Here is a 23,357-nt window from a genome sequence, read left to right as displayed (position 1 = left end):
TGTGTCTTTTGTTTGTTTGTTTGTTTGCCTATTTCAAGACAAATAAGATAAGGAAAAAAAATAGCGTATAAAAATCGCGATACGCAAAACTGTACCGCGGTTCGTATCGAGCTGATCAATTATCGCGGTATACCGGTACACCGGTTTATCGTTGCAGCACTAGTTGAAACCTTTCGTTTGTTCAATTCAGCTACATGTCTACAGTTTCCCTAAGAAAACCAGTTTATTCCTGTGTAAAACAGAGAGTGCATTTAAAAACTCGTATGTGCCTTATCACTCGAACGTATGATGATGATGATCAAAATATCGGGGCTGAGATGTGTCCACTTAAGACAATAGCCTAAGTTACATTCTGCCAATGTTACAAAAGTACAACAGGCTCTCGCATATTCTGATTGTCGAGATAAAGTGTAAGGACATTTTCAGGTTTTTAAAAATATATTTTGGACCCTTAAATTTCCCGATATATTTCTACTTCGGTTGCATTCTCAAAATGGTAAACACGCCACGATACGTAGCCTCAATTTGATTGTCAACGACCAGACAATAGTCTTGTATCACAAACAATAACGTTTTAAATTTACACTGCAGGTACTGGGGATTTTTGTAACCATACGGGTGTCAGAAAAATCACACTATTAGTAATTCTGTGAGGAATCAGTAAAACATTTATAATTTTTAAAACAATTTTAAATTATTTTAAATTTCTTCACAGAGATAACAGAGTACCACCTGTCAACGTGTTTATATAATTACATTTTCTATCGGACGGATTTGCGCGTGCTAAAATACGAAAAATAAAAATATCGCGATACCGTGGAACCCGCGATATCGTGAGAAAGGAGTATACTTTATCTGTAACTTGAATGTCATAATTTTTAAAGTTTATAATACAATCATCTAAACAAATTTTTAATAATAATAAGAAGGAGAAAAAAAAAGAAAAGAAAGAAAGAGTCCTCAAAAATAAAGGGGGCGTGCGTGCAGAAATTTGACTATTTCGCGAATATTGTATTTTCGAGGTTTGATTCGTGAAATCAGCCGATATGTTCGTACACAGAAGAAGCTTCCGTAATGAGGAAGTATCCATTGTAAACAACATGTCGGCAGAACGGGAACCTTACGAAGTTGCTAGTTTATTTAATTTGTACGTTACATTTATCACAAAAATGTACACTACCCAAATTATATTTTTGATAACTATTTAATATATTTGAAGTAATTGATGATTTGTCATGAATCTTCGAATGTTAACGTTATAATTGTCTTTAGTATCAGTTTATATCCTGGTGTTATGTGTTTTCGATACGTTACGCCAAAAATTAAAATATAATAAAAACAATACTTCGTAAATACAATACATTGAATAATACTTTACCTATCTCAAGGCACATTAGTTTATTATAAAAAAACCCAGTGATAATCTCCCATGAACGTCATGTTTTTCTAAAAAAACCAACCCCAAAACGCTAAGTCCAATCTATTGTCCGAACCAAATTGTTAACAACTACAACAAATTACTCTCCTACCTTTAATTGCCGTTAGATTTCCTCCAAAGTTTGTCCAGACACAAATCGCAAAAATCCCACTACAAATATACAGATTCAACACACGAGACTGCAACGATGTCGCCGATATTGTCTTTGCTGAGATTGCATAGGGAAAAATACATGCAGTTTTCTGCCGTCTGCCATGTTGCTTGTTTATGGAATACTCTTCAAGAGGGGTGAAAGCCTCCAAAGTATGTGACAAAATGTGAAATCGATCTCTAGTGGTATCATTAAAATAATAATAATAATAATAAAAAATAATAATATGACGTCATCAAGTTTGCTTTTATATCATAACATGTTATGACGTTGTTAGATTAAGTCCTATCCTTTCACCCTTTTGAAGAATATTCCATAAAAAGTCAAAATGGCAGCTGATACAAAATTACATGCTTTTTTCCCTATGCGCTCTCAGCGAAGTCGATATAGGTGACATGGTTATCATCTGGTATGTGGAATCTGTGTCATTGTAATGGTTTTTTCAAGATTTGTGTCTGGACAAACTTTGGAGGAAATCTAACGGCAATTAAAGGTAGGAGAGTAATTTTTTGTAGTTGTTAACAATTTGGTTTGGACAATAATTAAAATTAGCTCCACTATTACATGTGGATCTAACAGCAGTCAGTTGGAGATCATGTCCACCAATCAAAACCTTACTTGCAGAATCATGCCCGTGATTTGAAAATATTTTGAAAACATTCCGAATTATCCTGAGGGTATACGATATGTTTCATGTGAATTACGAATGTCTTATTCAGACCAGTAGAACTAATTTTAATCAGATTGCTAACAACACTGCGTAGTCTCCAATGTCCAGGTAACATTTCATCTGTAAATAATAATTTAAATATTGACCAATCACACTTCGCCTTTTATAACGTTATTTGGGAGCATACAAATTCTAAAAATATAGGGCGCATCTATTTTAGTGGCCGCAGTACAGCGAACCATACCAATACGTACGGGATGGGTTATCAGTCTTCAATTTTACATTAAAAATTATTTATTTATTTATAAAAACCCCCACCTAAATCAGTCTTCAGTTTTACATTACAAATTATTTATTTTATAAAATAAAACATGTTTTAAGGCATTCGTAATTCACACGAAACATGTATACCCTCAGGATAATTCGGAATGTGCTTTATTTAAGAGCCTCAACATAAATACAACAACATATTTTAATAAATTTTAGACTAAAATATTAATTACAATACTTTTGGTAACCTTTCCAGGATTAGATGTTTGAAGATGACACATTTTCACATTTAAAAGTTATTTTTATCCTGGCACTTCGAAAATGCGGAATGAAAATATGGCGGAACAACAATTATTTGTATCAAACATTTTACGTACAGCCAATAAAAAGAAATATTTCGGAACTGAATGGAACTGATTATTCATTTTGTTATTTTTGTTTCTATATATGTGCTTTGTGTGGGTTGCATTATATGCATTATTAATATTTATGCCATTAATTTGTTTTAATTTTTTTTTGTGGGGGGGAGGGGAGGTATTATTCTTTTTTATTATTATTAAAAAATATATATATTGTCAGTACAGGTCATTACTTATTTTAAGGCTTTCATTTATTTCCTTTTTTAAAACTTATTATTTCCTTTAGAATTTTTCTTAATATTATTATTACAGGCCATTGGTTACATGTGTTTCAAAGGTTTTTCTCTTCTTTTTTTTTTTCTTAAAAAAAATCTTTGTTTAATTACTATTGCAGGTCATTAGTTATTTTAAGGGTTTTCTTTCTTTATTTATTTATTATTAATTTTTGCTCTTTTTTGTTTAAATTTTTTTGTTATAATTACTGGTTATTAGAACTTATTTAAGGTTTTTATTCAGTTTTAAGTTTTTTTTTATTATAAATATTTTTTAATTAACCTGCACAACCCCCAACCTAAAAAATCTTTGATTATAATAGTTTCATTAATCTTTCATAATATTTCTATTAATCTTTTATAGCAAGTTCTGGGAAAAGGAGTGAGTGTGTGTGTGTGTGTGTGTGTGTGTGTGTGTAAAGGAAACATTTATAAATGAAAAAAGCACGTTTTTATTTAGTTAATAATTTAATTAATTAATTATTATTATTATTAAATCAATAATTTATTTATTGTTATTTATTTATTATAATTACTGTTATTATTTATTATTTATCAGTTAAGTATTAATTAATTTTATGATATTATTAGTTTTTATTATTAATATTATTAATTTATTAATTATTAATTGATTTTTAAAAAATATTAATTAATTAGTTTATTTACTATTATTTATTTTATATTATTATTATTGTTATTAAATGTGATATTCCATTAAATATCGTATATTGTGGAAGACACTCGTGAACCTGAGATGAATAATTGTAAAAATAATCCTATTCTGCCAACAGTTTTCAATCACATTTTTAATGTGCTTATAATGGCTGGCGGGAATATTCAAGATTTTGTTCGTAACTGAAAATTGGATTAATGCAGGATTACTATTTGGACAAACTGTCTATTTATGCGTAAAACGTAACTCAGGAAGTTTTCTTTATACAGTAAGTGTTTATATTTATTGGTACATCTCATATTTCGCCACGTAATAATTAATTCCATGGTTGTAGCACCTCAAACTCAGTTTGGCCAGCGATGAAGTTAGACGTGGTTTCATGCGCTCTCAACTTACCCCCCCCCCCACCCCACATGGGGGGACTGATCGCTAGTTATGGATCGCTGTTGGAGTACCGCGTCGCGAACACCGGGTCACGGGCAACCGTGACCTTGGTGTATGGCGATGCGGCTACAGCCAAGAGGAAGGGAACTAGGAAGAGGAAACGTGCGCCAGGGGCGGCTCAGGCGGGGACAAAGCTGGCGGCTCAACCGCCAGTGGCGGTCCCGTCTGCGTCGCCGCCCCCACCACGACCAAACTGGACGGATCGACGGGAGGCGACTCGCCAACCAGCCGGACCAACTGTTCAGATGCGGGAAGTGGAGCAGCCAACCAGTGCACCGCGACCAGCGTCACCTGTTCCCGCTCGTCGTTCGTCTGCGTCGAGACCCCCACCCACGGGGGACTCCGCGACGGCGACTCTGGATGTTGGGGCTGTCAAGAGGAAGGCCGTGACCCCCCCCCCCCCCCCGGAGGAGGACCAACCAGCCATGACGCAGCCTTCTACTTCCTCTTCGGGTGACTGGAGAGTGGCAGCGTGGAAAATCAAAGGCCAGTACTCTAAGTACTTGGTGGGAGACGTCACGGACCCCGACAGACTGCCAGGCGGGGTCTACAAAGAAAACTTCAAGACGTTTCCCGATGGCCACCAGGTCGCCATCCACACGGTCAAACTACGGGGAGTAGAAGCTATAGTAGTGATGTCGCGCCGGGATGATCTTTACCGACAGGGATTCCTCAGCCATGACATGGATAACAACACCATCCACAGAATCATGAAGATCGTCACCGGCGCCCAGTACCCACAGATGGTCCACTGCCTTAGCACCCACAGCTACAGGAGACTGGTGCCTCAGGAGAGGAACAACATCACCTCCCCGTAGATGCTGTGCACCCAAACGGCCTTAACGAGGCCACTCGCGTGGACATATCGATCGGACTTTAAACTTTTAGATCTGCGTTCAAAATTTTATGTCGAAATTACTTCTTTTTTTTTTAAATATTATTAAATAGTCCGATCCTCTCTTCTTTCTCTTATTTAATTTTGGACTGTCCTTCTAAAATGCTCCAAATTATATAAATATTCGACCGAGCAGTCAATTCTTTTTTATTTTTGGCTTGTAACCTTTTTATTTTTTTATCTATTAACTTCTTTACTAATTGCTATTTTCAAAATTCTGCCCACTTTCTACCACCCCCCCCCCCCCCCCCCCCCTCCATCCCAAGTCAGGCCACCGATCTTATCGGAGGTTGGACTCGGGATGGGCGTGTTCGAAACCCTAGTGGTATATGGGCACGTTAAACTAGTTATCATCATCATCACCATGGTTGTATCGATTCTGCCTGAAATCTGGGTGGAAAATGCACGTTTGTTTTAGCTATTAAACTTGTAAACATAAATGTCAAAATGTTAAAAAATGGACCGTAGATGTTTGCCTTGGTGAACTAAACGTAACCCACTCATAAACATAGCACATTTCTTAATACCTTTTTTCTTTGATTTTCAAAGACTAATTTGAAAGAAAATTTAATTTAAAAACATATTTTTGTCTGTTCGCAACAGTATTGCTATCGAGTTATTGAAGTCACATGATTGTCACTGCGTCTGCTGGCAAAAGTATCTTTATAGATACTTGCCAAAAGTATATGGTCCTTATATGTTTTAACATCAATATCTTTCTGGATATCTGTTTATATATTTATTAAAACTCAACATATAACACAATATTCTTTATAAAGTATTATAAATACATGTTTGGTTGAACAATTAACATACATGTTTTGATAAAACACTGAAAAGTTTTGTGTTGGAAAGTTTTTGCTGTAAGCTATACCATTAAACGTTTCACTCACCAAAACAGATTACGTAGTTAACAATATGTACTGCTGATGCATGCTATATTTTTTGACGCATGTGAAGTGATCTGTGCTACATAGAAGCCAGTTTAGTGCTCATTTGAAGCATAGAAATACTAATAAAAAAGGTAGCTATTTGAATAACAACTGTCTGGTATAAATATTGATATGCTTTAGAACCGAATGCTTGTGCTCACTTAAACTGGTTCGCCCATGTTACATTTTGACAAACTTATATTTCAATACTATAATCAATAGTTATTGGCTGTCTATTTTTGTTCTTGTTATGGTATTGTTGGGTCTACACTCCATGCATTTATTTACATCAAATTCTTCTTTTGAAAATAAAATCATAAGATGTTTGAAACTTGTGAAAAATATCGAATAATTTTCAGAACAATAAACAGTTTTAACTGAAAACATTTATATTATGTTCTTGACATAGATTAATGTCCAATCCTCTTGTTCTACGTATCAATTGCACAAAAATTCGGATTGCCACCGTAACTACTCTGACAGAGGTACAGAAAGTATTATTATGTCTTCAAAAACTCCACCAAACTACCTTGATTTGTACTAAATGTAAATGTACATGTAAACGGGCCCCCATCAGACATCACTGAAAAAAACTTTGCTGTGAATGACATAAGAGGTAACCCAACTAGTCCATAATTTTTATTATTCAGTAATAGGATCACGTGGCATATCATCTTTGACAGGTCTAATGTCAGCATAGCAGACAATAACTTTGCAGGTATTTCTGATAATGGGAATTCTCTATGTAAGGCATTTCATTAGTACCAAAATATTGCATAATACTGATAACATGCACAATATTTAATGGGATTATAATTAAAACATAAAGTTGGCAGCTTGTCTTGAAGCATTTTTAATGTGAGAAAAAAGACACTTCATTGTTTCTGTTCAGGCTGATAGTAATGTAATATCTCACATAATCTAGCAATACATGCAGTTATAAACAAATTATCAAAACCTATGTTGATTGAAATTGTATGACAGTATGATACAGATATTCGGTCAGTGTATTTATGCGCCTGGGCTGACATCAGATATTAGCCCGAGTACTCTGACCATACAAGAGCAAGGTGTACATACGGACAGTTATGACACACTCATTACGGCCAGAGAAAACTATATCAAAACTGCGCAGTCTGTACCTATTAAATGGTAGTCAAAGATTCCAAGGCACAATATTTCACGAGAACCGTTGTTCTGTTCATGTTTTGGTTAAGCAACTTTAAAATCACGAGAACTGCCAATCTGTTACATGGTGAACAATTACATTCAAAAATTAAAAGTACCACATATCAGTAATGAAAGTGAAAATCAGTTTATGTTTTTGAACCACCAATGTAGCACAAGTGTTTTATGATTAGGTGGGCCTAATTCATCAGTTACAAGGACTATATTCACGTAACCGAGCAATTGGCTACCTAGTAAGTAAAACTCTTATGAACTGACTTTTGGTTACCTAAGAATTTGAAATATTGTCCCCAAGATTCCCACTCTAATACAACAACAATCCTATGTTTGACATTAAATACCTTTACATTGATCATGTTCGAGTTCACTGATAACAAATATTTGACATGTTAATCACAAATACACACACTACAGGAAGAAACCCGTCAGGACCTACATATTTAACCCAAACATTATTGAAAGGGGGTTATATTATTACAAAAATCTTTAAAAAAAAAACTACCCATCTTTTTAAGGGTGAAATGTTCCTTAAGAAAGGTATTCCAAGAAACTGACAAAGTAATTTAAAAGAGCATTTTGATTGTTATTTTACAACTGCTATCAGGACCTCAGTTTTCACAGAAATGATAATTTCTGGTACCATGTTGGTAGCGAGTCTGTAAAATCACAGAACCCAAATTTTGTTTCCCATGATTATTATATTGAGTACAAGTAGTCAACAAAAATAATACGTACTGGGTATATCATTTTTTTTAAAACAGTTTCCGATGGGTTCCCATGCCTGATCACAAGGCATGGAACCGAAAAAAAAATTCCCATCAGGTCATGTAATTTTAAATCCTATGGTCTGTGTTTAAATGCAGTGAATGTAATGAAACTTGTATACATATACGTGTATATATTTCAGGTCACTGAAAACGAGTGTTCAAAACATAGCAATGTACGATGATGATACAGTGTTAGAGTCTATAACACCGAACATCAAGAGTCAGATGCTTTACCTGTTGAGCAAACGAGGCTTGCTTAATAATGAAAACGTTGGAAAGGTGAATTATAAATAGTTCATATTAAAACAAAATAGGACCATACCTAAAGGTTTCCTTATAAATGAGGAATGTCTCTCATTCCAGTGCTGACTCCAACCCAGAGAGAGTTTATACCGCTATTTTGTTTAACACCACCACCACCAGGGCACGTTGATTTATTAATCATTGGCTATTGGATGTCAAACATTTGGTAATTTTGACATACACATGTATGGTTTTAGAGAGGAAAGCCGCTACATTAGAAGCAAATGATCTTTTATATGCACCATCCCACAGACAGGATGGCACATACCACAGCCTTTGATATATCAGTCTTGATATACTGGCTGAAACTAGAAATAGCTCAAGGTATTGATCTTGGACTGACTGCCCCTGGAGAGCTCAAAGTTAAAAATTTATTTTGTTTAACGACACCACTAGATCACATTGATTAATTAATCATTGGCTATTGGATGTCAACGATTTGGTAATTCAGACACGTAGTCATCAGAGAAAACCTACATTTTTCCATTAGCAGCAAGGGATCTTTTATATGCACTTTCCCACAGACAGGAAAACACATACCACACTTTGGTGCACTGGTTTGAACGAGAAAAAATCAGTTGAATGAATCCACCAAGGTGGTTCGATCCTGCAATACAAGCATCTCAGGCGAGCACGCAACCGACTGAGCTACATGTACATGTAAATCCTGACCCTGGAGACCAAATCCACTTCACAGGTGTGATTATGGGTGTCTCTCTCCAGAGTGTATGTTCCCACATGGGGTAGATTACTGACAAACACTGCAGGTTCTATGTTCACTAGGCTCAGGTGATATCCAGGTGGTTCAATGGACATTAAGTGTGGAGCAGCATGGTCCTGTATAGTCGAACCATATTAGAAGCGAAATACTGCAGCTTCATCACTCATCTCATTATCTTCATCTACGTGCTTGTGAATTAAAGAAAAGTTTTATTTAACGACGCACTCAACACATTTTATTTATGGTTATATGGCGTCAGACATATGGTTAAGGACCACACAGATTTTGAGAGGAAACCCGCTGTCACCACTACATGGGCTACTCTTTCTGATTAGCAGCAAGGGATCTTTTATTTGCGCTTCCCACAGGCAGGATAGTACAAACCATGGACTTTGTTGAACCAGTTATGGATCACTGGTCGGTGCAAGTGGTTTACACCTACCCATTGAGCCTTGCGGAGTACTCACTCAGGGTTTGGAGTCTGTATCTGGATTAAAAATCCCATGCCTCGACTGGGATCCGAACCCAGTAACTACCAGCCTGTAGACCGATGGCTTAACCACGATGCTACCGAGGCCAGTCTACATGCTTGTGATGTCCTAACCAAAAAGTATTTTTGTCTCTGTGTTTCATCTCAACCAATGATCCATAACTGGTATATAAAAATCTGTGGTATATACTGTCCTGTCTGGAAAATTAGCTATGAAAGATCCATTGCTGCTAATGGAAAAATGTTGTGTCATGCGTCTAATCTTGACTAACTGTATATACATACATGCATATCGGAATTATCAATTTATATCTGGCATCCAATAGCTGATGATTAATAAATCAGTGTGCTCTAGTGGTGTCATTCAACTAAACAAAGTTGTTAACTGTGTTAAATATTTTTTAGTGTGTTTGCTCCATCTTGCTACTAACCAGCTGAAAGTCATCTTCGTAAATCAAGGCTAATATTCGTTCCTCGTATTCAGTCTTGATACATGTCATCAAGAAATCGTGCCACAAAATGCTTAAATTTCATTGGATGCGATGAGACTGATTGCAACGAATCGCAACGCTCCTTGTAGATTCCCTTGTTATTGTAAACAAAGATGGCAACGTCAGCGTCCATGGAAACGTGTTGTGTTTGTCACGATATGTTAAAAAAAATGGTTTCGGTGGTTAATTTTTGATATTGCTTTCAAGATTGTCACATGTTACCGATGCTGTGATTGGTCAGCGATGTCATCGTGTAAGGGACCTAATCGGTGTTACAAATTTTCTTCCAATAGAGGGCACTAGTAGTGGATACCAGTAATCTTGACTACATGTATCAAGGCTGAATACGAGGAACGAATATTAGCCTTGATTTATGAAGATGGCTGAAAGTGAACCGAGAGTAATTGTTAAAGGTGTTAATTTGAATATGATTGTCTTGTACATTAAGATGTAATTTTATTGTATATTTTATTTGAAATGAAATTTTACTATTCATCAGAGTATTTTACATTAGTTTGGCTACTATTTGTCAGATGCAAATATAACAATATAAATTATGTTAAACGTTTTAAAATTCTTATTTGTACTACATGTACATGTACTTGAAATAAAATAATTCTGTTTTTGCGTTTTTTTAAAACCTTTTCCTCGAGTCCAAAAAAGAAACCTGAAATGGCCGGAGATACTTCATATTTTAAATTTATATATTTTGGAAAATTATAACATTTAATAGGTTTTCCTTGAACATTCTTTATTACCATAATTTATTTTATTTATTAGACCTAAAAATAAATATATGTGTGTTTCCCGTTTCCCGACCTACCCTAACTTTATGTAGCGACCCTGAAATTATTATTATATATATTTTTTATATCATCATACCTGATTTTTTGCAATCAGCAATATAGATTTGGAATACCTCAGCCAATTACGGTTTCTCTGATTGATCCGATTTAAAAAAAATAAGAAAATAAAACCTGAAACCTATATTTTATTTAGGCCTGACGTGATTACAATTATTATTATGATCATGTTACTGCATATGATGACGTCTTTTATGATTTCTAAAATTATTTTTTAGTTTGCTTATGACCAGTTGCGTAAAATTGACTTGAGCCAGTCTGATGTGTCTGATCAAGGCTTGTTCAAACTGACAAGGTGCAAGAGGCTTGAAAAGATTGATCTAAATGCGGAAAAAGTACCACGAACGTCCGTATCTAGTGCAGGTAATGCAAACAAGTAATATATTTTATCCTGCAACCACCGTTTCTATTGACAGATTACAATGACGGATAAAGCAAAGTCATATACGTATAGTAGCAGGATATAACTTGACGTCACACATGTGACGTCACATGCATAGCTACATTACAAAATCGCTCATTTGACCTCTAGGTCATCATACAATGTAGCTGAATTTACACAAATAATAGCTTTTCCACTTAATTTTTATGGTCTGCAGGATAATAACTAGTTAATGATGTAGCACATCAACTTTATCTTGTTCAGGCTGAATGAAAAATTACATTCGGTAACTCGTGGCATTTCCCATTCTTACTGACACAGGCTAAATCCAATATCCTACGTCATTAACTAGTTATTCTCTATATACAGACATATTAGCATGCACTGTCCGCAGATGTGCGCATTTGCATGTATATACATGTGCATCTAAGCATGCACATGTAGATGCAAACACAAGCACAAACACATGCACACACATGCACACACACACACACAAAAGTAGTAGTTTATCTTCTTTAATTTGATCTCCGTAAATAATGGTCCATGTATCTTGGTGTATGATGTACCTCTAATAGTAGTAGAATGCTCGACTGCAGTGCTGTGGGTCACAAGTTAAAGTTTCCTTGGTGGAGTCAATTAGTACTCATTTCAACCAATGACCCAATGACTGGTATATAGGTATCATTTAATTTACATGGTCTGTACTTTCCATAACAGTTTATTTCAACATATGACTGAGAGAGAAAATCCACTGCTATTGTATATAGGCTTATACATGTAGCGTCTACTCTTATTGAAACACTTGTTCCAGCCAGTGTACCACGACTGGTATATCAAAGGCCGTGGTATGTGCTATCCTGTCTGTGGGATGATGCATGTAAAAGATCCCTGGCTGCTAATGGAAAAATATAACAGGTTTCCTCTCTAAGATTGGATGTCAAAATTACCAAGTGTTTGACATCCAATAGCCGGTGGTGTCGTTTCACAAAACAAAGTTGAACTTACCAAAAAACCAACAAGGGATCTCTTCTTTGCACTTTCCCATACATGTATGCATGACAGTACATACCACAGCCATTGCAGAGTATGACAAATATTTTGAAAAGTCACTAGCCACAGGGCTAGTGGGTTTGTGAAAACCACTAGCCCACCAAGATAAAGCACTAGCCCAAATTCCTGATCAATTATAACTGGATTTTTATACAATTTTTTGTAACATTACACATTTACGAGTATAACAGTAAAATAAAACAAACACTTAAATCATGTTGTAACTTTCATTTTTTTTGTCGTGTTGTACGTTTGTTTTTTTGTCAAGTGTGATCCATCGTCATTCGCGTTTTTCGCGTTTGCCCTCCCCCAGGGTAAAAATAATTGAGCAAACTATCAAATAATTAGATTTAAATGAGGGTACGACAGTGTGACACACGGTAATAGATGGTTCAGTGTATTCGGTAGTGGGTTATACATTTAGGACCCTACTATTTATGTCGCCAGGAACGGTGATGCCAATTGCTCAAATACAGGGCATTATCCCGTGTCAGACCGAATATAACGGCGACATCTAATCCGTTGTTAATTGATGAACAAAAAAGGTATCATCTTGTATCGGCAGCTGTGACGCATTATCCAGACCGATACACAAATAGGTCAAGCAGAGTCATTGCATGTGCGTTACCATTAAAGTAAATTGTTTTCCTGATTGCCGATAACCACATGTCAGCGAAGTGTAAAATTAGAAAACAACAGGTAAATAAAACAAACACTGAAATTCAAAGCATGACCGGGGTTTACTTGATTGAGATTAACCTGTCGTCGCAATTGGTGATTTCCAAGTTCTTAAGTGCGAGATTAACTACCACGTGACGTGTCCAACCAATCAAAATACGCATGTCATTAACTTGAAAGGGAAAAGTAAAGAATGCATTCTGTAACTGTGGCGATGTAGAGATAGCATGTTAATGCAGTTTGCAGACCTAGTTCAAGTGGATTATCATTATATACTGATTGCGTTGTTGATATTATTCGATGACAAACGTCACAATCAAATTTATTAAACGAAATTTCAACCGAGAGAAAAACAAAAACCCACAAAAAACCCACCATCGAGCGATAAGGAGGGGGGTGGAAACCACTAGCCCTGCGGGCTAGTGGTTTTGCGGTTCTCACTAGCCCGAACTTAAAAACCACTAGCCACGGGCGTCGGGCTAGCGGATTTGTCGAACTCTGCCATTGATGTACAAGTCATGGAGTACTGATTGGCATGAGCTCTCCCAGACTGAGTCCATCGAAGGCAATTAGTCATGTGAGGTATGACACTTCAGGCGAATGCTTTAACACTTAGCTACATTCTACCTGATTCATTGGTATAACCATGATTTTAATTGAGGGAGACACCAACAGTGTCTTTTACACATGTTCTGGTGTGATATGCAAATATAAAAGTGGTGGCAGGGAAACAAAAAGCGGGGATGATTGTTTCAAGCAATAAATAGATATTACTTTTCTTTGTGTTACAGGAATAACCTGCCTCTCTTAGTCATGTAAAAAAAATTAGATTACTTTTCTATGTGTTACAGGAATCAGCTGCCTCTCTTAAAGTCATGTGAAAAATAGAGATTACTTTTCTATGTGTTTCAGGAATAACCTGGCTCTCTCAGTCATGTAATAAAATAGAGATTGCTTTTCTATGTGTTACAGGAATAACCTGGCTCTCTCAGTCATGTAAAAAAAATAGAGATTATTTTGCTATGTTACAGGAATCAGCTGCCTCTCTCGGTCATGTCAACTGCTCCAGGTTGTCTTCTTGCGCCGGTGTACCAACATCACCGACGAAGCCATCATCAGCTTGTCGGAAAACTGCCCCCTGCTGAGTGAGCTCAATATCGGCGGATGCTCAAGAATTACAGACTGCTCATTGGAATCTCTCGGCAAATATTCAAAGAAACTCAGCTCTGTCAACTTTTCAAGAGCATCTGTGAGTTTTAAATATCTGCTACAACTTTTGGTTCAATGCTATGAAGAAATTTTGTTTTTGAAAATGCATAACTGTAAATGATCCTAACTTAAACTAACAATAATAATAACTCAAGGATGTATCAAACATTGGGTAAATTGAGGTTAAACCAGCTTCTAAGTTCTATTCAAACAACCAGCAGAAGTTGCACTGTTACCTTATTTTAGGTGGGCAATAAAACTCCCACTTCTGATATGAAATTAAAGTGTGCTAGCTGGGGCATGCAAGCATGATCATGTACCTTAGAGGTGAAAGACTTCCATTATGAGGTGTTGTTTGGTTTAGTGCTACCTGTAATATATACTTTTATTCTCTTTTCAGGTATCAGACAACGGGGTCTTCAGTCTTGCAAATGGAGTTTGCTCCAAAAGCCTAAAGGTATATACTGGTATATATGTCTCTCACTTCTTCCCATCCCAACCAGCACCCTACAACTTGTATTTCAGGCTTTGGTATGTGCTGTCTTGTCTGTAGGAAGGGTTTTGTCTGAAGACTGTCGGAATTATAGAATTTTGCACATCCTGTAGCCACTCCAAGGCTAGCTCTGGCACTTGCCAAATTCGCCAGTTGCAAATTTTAAAGGGACATTCCTGAGTTTGTTGCATTGTAAGATGTTTCCGACTAATAAAATATTTCTACGATTAAACTTATATATTAAATATATTTTCTTGTTTAGAATAACAGTGTCTGTACATTCAACGTCTTTCTGGTCGTCTTAATATTTGTAAGTAGTTGAAATTGGATTTTGACCTCAAATAATTTTGTATGTACGAAAAAACATATTTTAGGAGAATTTTTTTTTTTTTTTAACCTAGTACAAATATTAGAATGATCAGAAACACGTTGAATATACAGACACTGTTATTCTAAACAAGAAAATATATTTAATATGTAAGTTTAATCGTAGAACTATTTTATTAGTTGATAACATCTTAAAAACTGCAGCAAACTCAGGAATGTCCCTTTAAGAACAATTGGCAAATTTTATTTTAATTTGGCGAACAAACTAGCTAGCCCTGTCACTCCAATGATTAATTAATATGCTCTAAAGATGTTGTTGAATAAAACAAATGTCTTATTTACTCTCTTAGTTCTGTATATTTCCCACAAAAAGTGCCCTCCTTCATTTATTTCCACATTACAAAATATTAGTTGTCTCCCTTGATTTAAAAGCCAAGACAAATTCAAGCAGCAAATACACAAAACAACAAAATGTTGAGTACATATAAAATATACAATGTCATATACTGTGGATCCTGAAATTAATGCGATCATAATATTAATGCGAAAAATGCGAGTTCGTGTTATTTGCATTAATAGACCTAATATGACTCATTTATTTCTCTGTTTTGTCCAGCAATAGTCCAGCAAGCTATGTGTCACATGCTATTAAAACAAACACAGATTGAAATTATAATACATTTGTAAAATAACTGGAGCACAATTCATCGTAGGCAAGACAGACTAATTGTCTAATAGTCCAGCAAAAAACTGACACGATTCATCACACGTAAATGGGTTTTAGCACGCTAATCCTGAGGTCAACAATTTCTTTGTTTTGACTGTTGGTTTAAACAATATTTATTTCTGTTTATATTAACAGATGGGATTGGTCAAATATAAAGACCTTTCCCTACATTATACAATTGAAATATTAGCTGGTCAACATGGACATTTTAGAAAGTACAAGATGTGCATTTAGTGTTGAAAAATGTAAAACTATTGTATATTTAACCTGTCAAAATATAAATATTTTTATATAGATTAGAACAGAGAAACAAGAAGAATAAAGGAGAAGTTGAACGGTTTTATCAGTCAACACGTTTGCTTTGCAGATAAGACTGTATTCTTGTAGTGTAAATTGGGACTGTTTTGACTGTTCAAGTGTGCTGCAACTTTTTCGGCATATCTTAGGAAGATATACATGCAGTTGTAAAAAAAATGGTACACATATGTTAATGTTTAGCCAGATTTAGGTAACTATACACGTTATAGGTAAATCATTGCTACCAAAAATATGCTTTGAGTTGATCTCACCAAAAACACTATGGACTAAACAGGTTAATTGATGTGTACATGCACATGTTCGTGAGTTGATCTTATTGAAGACACCTGTAACTCTGATTTAACCAAAAAGTACACAGACGTGTTATTAGGCAAGTAATATTTCATAGGGAGGCCACTCGCATTAATTTCATGTCGCATTTTAGTCTGCCCACCGTCATTCGCATTAATTTAGGGACGCGTTGGTTTCAGGATCTACATGTACAGTATTTACCTCCAAGTCACCGATGGTCTGATTTCAAAAGTTAAAACTGTATTTTGTTTAACAACAACACTAGAATACATTGAGTTTTCAATCATCGGCTATTGGATGACAACCATTTGGTAATTTTGACATGTAGTCTTAATGAGGAAACCCACCACAGGTTTCATCAATAGCAAGGGTGTCCGGTTAGAGGGGATTCACTGGAAATATGAAGGAAGGAAATGTTTTATTTAACAATGCACTCAACACATTTTATTTACAGTTATATGGTGTCAGACATATGGTTAAGGACCACACATATATTGAGAGAGGAAACCCGCTGTCGCCACTTCATGGGCTACTCTTTTCGATTAGCAGCAAGGGATCTTTCATATACACCATCCCACAGACAGGATAGTACATACTATGGCCTTTGTTACACCAGTTGTGGAGCCCTGGCTGGAACGAGAAATAGCCCAATGGGTCCACTGACAGGGATCGATCCTGGACCGACCGTGCATCAAGCGAATGCTTTACCACTGGGCTACGTCCCGCCCCTATAAATATGATACTACATACCATTATATACCAAAGTGGTGTTCTCATTATGCGATTTGTCGCACCGACTAGTCACATGCGATTTGTCGTAGCGACTCGAATTGTGTATATGGTAAGACGTTAGCCATAAGATTCAATGACATCAAACAAAGCTTGTCAGTTAAAACATTTTGTGCATACAAATTTCCACTGAAATAAAAAAAATATGAATCTAGAAAATTTACTGATGATAGTATGGAACAAAATAATTATTGATCACATCTGTACAATAATAGGTTTTATAAATTTTGACATTTGACATTTTATAAACCAACAAAAAACTGCGAGGTGACAAAACTGAATGGTTGAACTTTAATCTGATTTGATTGGCTGAGAGCTTATGATTTGTTGTGAGAAATAGGACATGTTCTAATCAGTACGATTCCGACACGACATGTCGTATAAGACTAAAGTTGTTCTGATTTAGGTGTTCTCACAGTGTGACAAGTCGATGCAACTAAATTCACTAATCGCATAATGAGAACGCCCCTTAATGAGTGAAGGTGAGTTAGATATATTTTTAAACCATGAGTTGGAAAGTAAATGATGCCTAATGGACATGAGTTTAGTATTGTATTCCTTACAAATATCCTTCTAACACCTATTAATGCGCCATTGGACCTGTACAGTTAAGTTATGCATCAGAGAGCAATCAATTTTAGTAACGTGCTCGCATCGGCCATACTCACTTGACCCATTCATTTATCTTGAAGAAAGATCCTCCACCTCAGTGTGTGCACTGTCAGTGTACTCTGATGGTATGCCACATTTTGGTGGAGTGTAAGTACATGTATCTGAAAGAAAGTCAAAGAGATATATTTGGTCAAAGAAATGTGATGGAATCCTTTCGATTCCATCCAGAACTTATATTACAGTTTCTACGTGATACAGACTTTTATTCTAAATTTTAATTTTATCCATCTGTGAAATTTGTATTTTTTTACACATTTCTTTACACTGTTTTTATTTAACTGTTGAATTTTTATATTGATGTTGACCATCACTAAGTTTTGCCTTTACCATAGTTTGACACCCAATAGCCAATGTATTTTTTGTGCTGGGGTGTTGTTAAACATTCATTCATTTATTCATTCATTCATTCATTCATTCATTCATTCATTTACTTTTAGTAACTAGTGTTAATTACATTGGATGGTGTGGTTTTGGTGTCTAGGTCTTTAACTTAACCTTTCACAAGTGGGATATCATGGCAGGGTTTCTGCCAGAGGGTGAAATGGGTATGGTGCCATACCCAGTTTTATTTGCAATGTTTTTTTTTTAAAGTTAACCTTTTGACAAAATTAATGACTCTTTATCATTACTGTATTATTGTCTTAACCCAAACCCTAAACTTAACCCATTTGTTTTCTGGGGGAGCCCCCCCCCCCCCCCCCCCCCCCCCCCCACCCCCTGTTGACTGTGGTTGCATTCAATTCCATAGCGCCATACCACAAATTTCCTTCTGGCAGAAACACTGCATGGTGTGATATGAAAAGCTCACACTGTGTTCATTACCACTGGTATGTAAGAAATATTCATTCATTTCAGGAAGTGCACATGAACAACTGTGAAAACTTGACTGACGAATCTGTGGAAGCAATTGTTCAGTTCTGCCCTGGCATTTCTATTCTCATATTTCATGGATGCCCTTTGATGACAGGTACTTCTAAACATTTGCTCTAATCTTTTGATTTCCATTTTATATTAACAAATTGGATTATCTTTGTGTTTTTAGAATGTGTTTTTAGTACATAGCTGACTGGAGGAGTAGTTGTTTTTATTTAGATATATAAAAAAAGCCTCTTACATCTGCATCATATTGGATGGTGCTTATAGGGTGTATACCACCAAATCAAATCCCATAGACGACAATAGTAACATGTAGCTAAACCTATCCGCAGTGTATATATAGAATACTATACGAGTTTTCGCTAGATATCATTTTTACGAAACGAGTGAACTTCCCAAACGTATCTGACCGAACGAAAGTGAGGTCAGATATGTTTGGGAAGTTCACGAGTTTCGTAAAAATTATATTTAGCGAAAACGAGTGTGGTATTTTATTTATTACCCTCCTTTAAATCACGCAAATTATAAAAAAATCAATCAATCAATCAATTTTGCATTTCAAGACCAGATGTTGATTTGCATAACTAGCCGGTGCACGACTACGTACTGCCGCACTGAGAAATAGTTTGTTGTACTTCCGCTACTTCTCAATGACGTTTTCAGGGGAGTGGTGTAGACGTACTTCCCCATAAATTTCCATCGGGTTTCTTTTTTTAATTTAAAGAAAGCTGTAAGGTACATGCATAAATATATGTTTATTTTCATATTGGGTGAAAAATGGGTAAAACTAATGTATAATTCCATATTTTAACAAAACGCCCCCAAGAAACAAATGTTCCCGTTACATCACTGGTTATGCTAATAATGATGAATTCACAAATCACAACTGACAATAACAATTTGTTGACCAAAAATCCAACCAATAAGAGAATAACAAGTGTTTTTGCAGTTAAAAACGTGTAGCTTGCAAAAGCATCTGAGTTCACGGGAAAACTAAAGTTATAACTTTAAGGTCGACGACAGTCACTTTTCGCGCCCTTGTTGTGGCTTTGTACACAATAAATATAGCATATCTTACCGTAATTTCACTTGAAGTCCATATTTCGTCAAATGTACAATTTTTTAATCACAGAATTTTCTTCAGACACATTCAGGTGCTTCAGTAATGTTCAAATTTTTTTTAAAAATAAATAGGAATTTTGCATTGGATTTTTTCCAGCATTCTTAAAACGGAAACGTCATGTACCCAATTTATGGTTATTGTAAGGAGGTAGAAAGTGACGTCATTTGAATTCTGACGTCATTCAAATTCAAAATTAGCTATATTACAATGCTTCGCCACATTAAAATAAAAACTGGTCTACCTTGACCCCTGTTAAATTTCTACAACAAGCAAACAACGCTGTTTACAGGTCGGTATATTTTAATTTTTCATAATTCTACAAAAAATACTAAGTTTAAGTTTTAAAAAATAAAAAAGTACCTTTTGTCAAATATATCATATAAAAAAAATTAACGTTGGATATGTTTCATTTATTGCGCTGTCCAGTTTACATCAACTTTTAATGAATGACATTGCTGAATCGGTGAATGACATTAGTAGTAAAAGTTGTGGGATGTTATTGACCTAGCTTGACATTAATTATGAATGCAAAAAATAGTCCCGTTATGCTAATAAGGTCGCTGTCCAACCAATCGAAATTGACTCTGTTCCCTGTTCACGAATCAAAATACAGTTTGTAATACGCACCTGGTGGTGCGTACGAAATTTGTACGACACCACTATATCTTCACCAGGAGGGTAATAACAATCGATATAAACACCACAGATATAAATACTACCACTACTCACCCTTAATGTGAATCAGAAAATATTCAGGGTCAAGCTGCTCATTTCAGAGATAATGGGTAGTGTTTATCACTAACCTAGTTCCACTCAATATTTGAGTACTTTTTTCTACAGGTACCCCATACATATTTCAAGCACAAGGGTACTTGAAACAAGGAGGGTCAGTAATATGTCTTCTTCAGCCTGATTAAAAGGGTACCTTTTTATCTCACCTTTGCAATGACTGCAGAAAGTACTCGCCCACTCACCAAATGCGATTAAAATTCTTGACGGACAAGTTAAAAAATGCAACTACCAATCCAACAGCCTATCTGCCTTGTTTTTTTGTTATTTCATTTACCACGTGATGTTGATCACTTACCAAGTGTTCTTAATAATGTTTTGTCAATATATCTATATATATCATTTGAAGTGAAGACACTGTTATGTTATTTTTATAATAGTGTTAATAATATATTGTTCTATAGACTACGGACTAGTAGAAATTCTGGCGGGATACTAAATTTTAGTTCGTTCTGTTCGGGTGGGCTAGTGAAATATTTTCCATTTCTGTACTCCTGTTTACGAAGCAAAAAGGTTAGTTACAGATCTTACATTTTAGACCGTGTCGTCTTTTGTGTGAAAATTTACTGTTAAAGTTTCACGTTTAGGTCAGTTTCTCACAAGCTATAATTCAGCAGAATTCTTGGCTGTTTTTTGTTTGTTTGTTTATTTAGCCCTGATTGTGCTTGTGAAAAATTAATTTATATGCAAAGTTGTTTACTTAGTGTGTTTTATGTGGTTTTATGATTTCAGACCAGGCCAGGATGGCATTAGAAGAAGTGTTAACAGGAAGGAATGGTCGCATGAAACAAGTGACGTGGACGATATACTGATCACTTTACACTGACAGCATTTTAACACGGGCCAAAAACTAACCTGTGTTGGTTTACTGGCATGGGTCAGATATTTGCAGTTACTGTAGTGTTCACATGACAGTTCTATTTTGCACATGTTACATCTACACAAATATGAGTCACAGTTTTTCTTGATACATTGTCATATCAATTCATACAAACGGGTGAAACAACATTTTGTAATTTTTAATAGCTTGATATTGTGCCAATTATTATTACTCATGGGCATTACTCATGGAAAGATGCCAAAAAGTGTGTGTATGTAGTGGGGGTGGGAGGGTGGGGGCATACACACACACAAATGTGTGTGTGTGTATATATATATATATATATATATATATATATATATATATATATAAATACATGTATAAATATATAAACAACATTGGTACTGCTAAAAAGTGGGGGGGGGGCACATGTGCGTCCCATCGCCACCGCCGCGCGTGCCACTCCCCCCGCCGCGCGTGCCACTCCCCCCCCACCCCCGCTTCCTATGCCAGAGTTACTTTCACTATCTGGAACACTTTAATGTCAGTGTAGACATAAAGGCTATTGAACTACACATAATTTGAGACGTACATGTATGCAAAAACTGGGGTACGGCTGGAAACACAAAATACTTCTTTTTTTTAAATTCCAATATATAAAAGAAAAAACAGCCCAAAAATGTGTTTGCTTCACATATTAATCCAACAACCCAGTTGCTGTTAATTAAAAAAAAAAACACCCCCAAAAACCCAATTAGCTCACGGAGTTGTAGCAGCAGGTTTCCTTTCTCATTAACTGTGTGGTCCTATCATTTAACCATAAATAGAAATGTACTGAGTGCATCATAGAATAAAAGGTTTCCTTCTGTCCATTGGGTTCTGTCCTGTAATCCACCCAGTGATTATGACATTGTGTATATGTTTCCTGATGGGAGGTGAGTAGAACACTTATCTGAGATGCAGTATGTAGTTGCATCAACTCTCTTGGAGGGTGGGGGGTGGGGGGGGAGGATGTAGCCCAGTGGTAAAGTGCTTGCTTGATGCACAGTCAGTTTGGGATCGATCCCCGTCACATTCTTGCTCCAGTCAGTGCACCACGACTGGTACATCAAAGGCCATGGTATGTGCTATCCTGTCTATGGGATGGTGCATATAAAAGATCCCTTGCTGCTAATCGAAAAGAGTAGCCCATGAAGTGGCGACAGTGGGTTTCCTCCCTCAATATCTGTGTGGTCCTTAACCATATGTCTGACACCATATAACCGTAAATAAAAAGTGCGTCATTACATAAAACATTTCCTTCCTTCCTTCCAACTCTCTTGGTGGACCGACCTGGAGTTTTCCCCATTACAGCAAATGTCCCCTGATGGGTATATTGAACACAGTGGTACAGTGTATGTACTCTACTCTCTGTGGGAAGTGCATATAGGTAGTACTAAACCAAATAACTTCCGGCTGGGTCAAAGTTTGAGGTGCACCCAACTTTTGATAGAGAAGTGAACACCACAAGTCCTGTGATTGGTTATAAATGTGAGTGTGTTGGTTGTAAAAAAAATTAGTTTCATGTGGGCTAAAAATGTATGCAATTTTATTTCATCTAGTACCACTGTGTCAAGTAGCCTTGTGCTTGGAACATGTATGGGGTACCTGTAAAAAAAAGTACTCAAATTTTGTGCGGAACTAGGGTAGTCATAGACGCTACCTGTTATCTCAGAAATGAGCAGCTTGACACCCACTTTTTTGTGATTCACTTTAAGGGTGAGGGGTGGTAGTATTTATATCCATGGCGTCTGTGTCGATTGATACGTTGCATGTAGGAGTTTTAGCCACATATGTTACTATTGTCGTCTATGGGATTTGATTTGGTAGTATACACCCTATATACA

At 36.0% G+C, this 23,357-nt stretch overlaps 1 protein-coding gene across 2 annotated transcripts; it reads left to right on the top strand.

The window, feature by feature from the left end:
- Positions 1–1,097: 1,097 nt before the first annotated feature.
- LOC121370488 (protein AMN1 homolog) lies at positions 1,098–22,570 on the top strand. Of its 2 annotated transcripts, XM_041495750.1 has the most exons (8): positions 1,113–1,147; positions 6,755–6,822; positions 8,200–8,338; positions 11,146–11,290; positions 14,069–14,286; positions 14,647–14,703; positions 18,719–18,830; positions 21,384–22,570. In XM_041495750.1, exons 3-8 carry the CDS (start codon positions 8,231–8,233, stop codon positions 21,461–21,463), a joined length of 720 nt encoding a protein of 239 aa, XP_041351684.1. In that variant the 5' UTR covers positions 1,113–1,147; positions 6,755–6,822; positions 8,200–8,230; the 3' UTR covers positions 21,464–22,570. The 2 variants fall into 2 exon arrangements, with proteins under 2 accessions (XP_041351683.1, XP_041351684.1); XM_041495749.1 differs by lacking the exon at positions 6,755–6,822 and having other exon boundaries at positions 1,098–1,147.
- The last annotated feature ends 787 nt before the right edge of the window (positions 22,571–23,357 follow it).

The sequence above is a fragment of the Gigantopelta aegis genome, chromosome 4 (assembly GCF_016097555.1).
Source record: "Gigantopelta aegis isolate Gae_Host chromosome 4, Gae_host_genome, whole genome shotgun sequence".
Taxonomy (NCBI): Eukaryota; Metazoa; Mollusca; class Gastropoda; order Neomphalida; family Peltospiridae; genus Gigantopelta; species Gigantopelta aegis.
Note: the sequence above shows the minus strand (reverse complement) of the source record. Positions and strands in the feature narration are given on the sequence as shown.

Coding starts and splice junctions, on each gene's coding strand:
- LOC121370488 (XM_041495749.1), top strand. CDS start 1,101: ATGTCGGCAGAACGGGAACCTTACGAAGTTGCTAGTTTATTTAATTT. Junction 8,339..11,145: donor ATAATGAAAACGTTGGAAAG/GTGAATTATAAA, acceptor ATTATTTTTTAG/TTTGCTTATGACCAGTTGCG. Junction 18,831..21,383: donor TGGATGCCCTTTGATGACAG/GTACTTCTAAAC, acceptor TTATGATTTCAG/ACCAGGCCAGGATGGCATTA.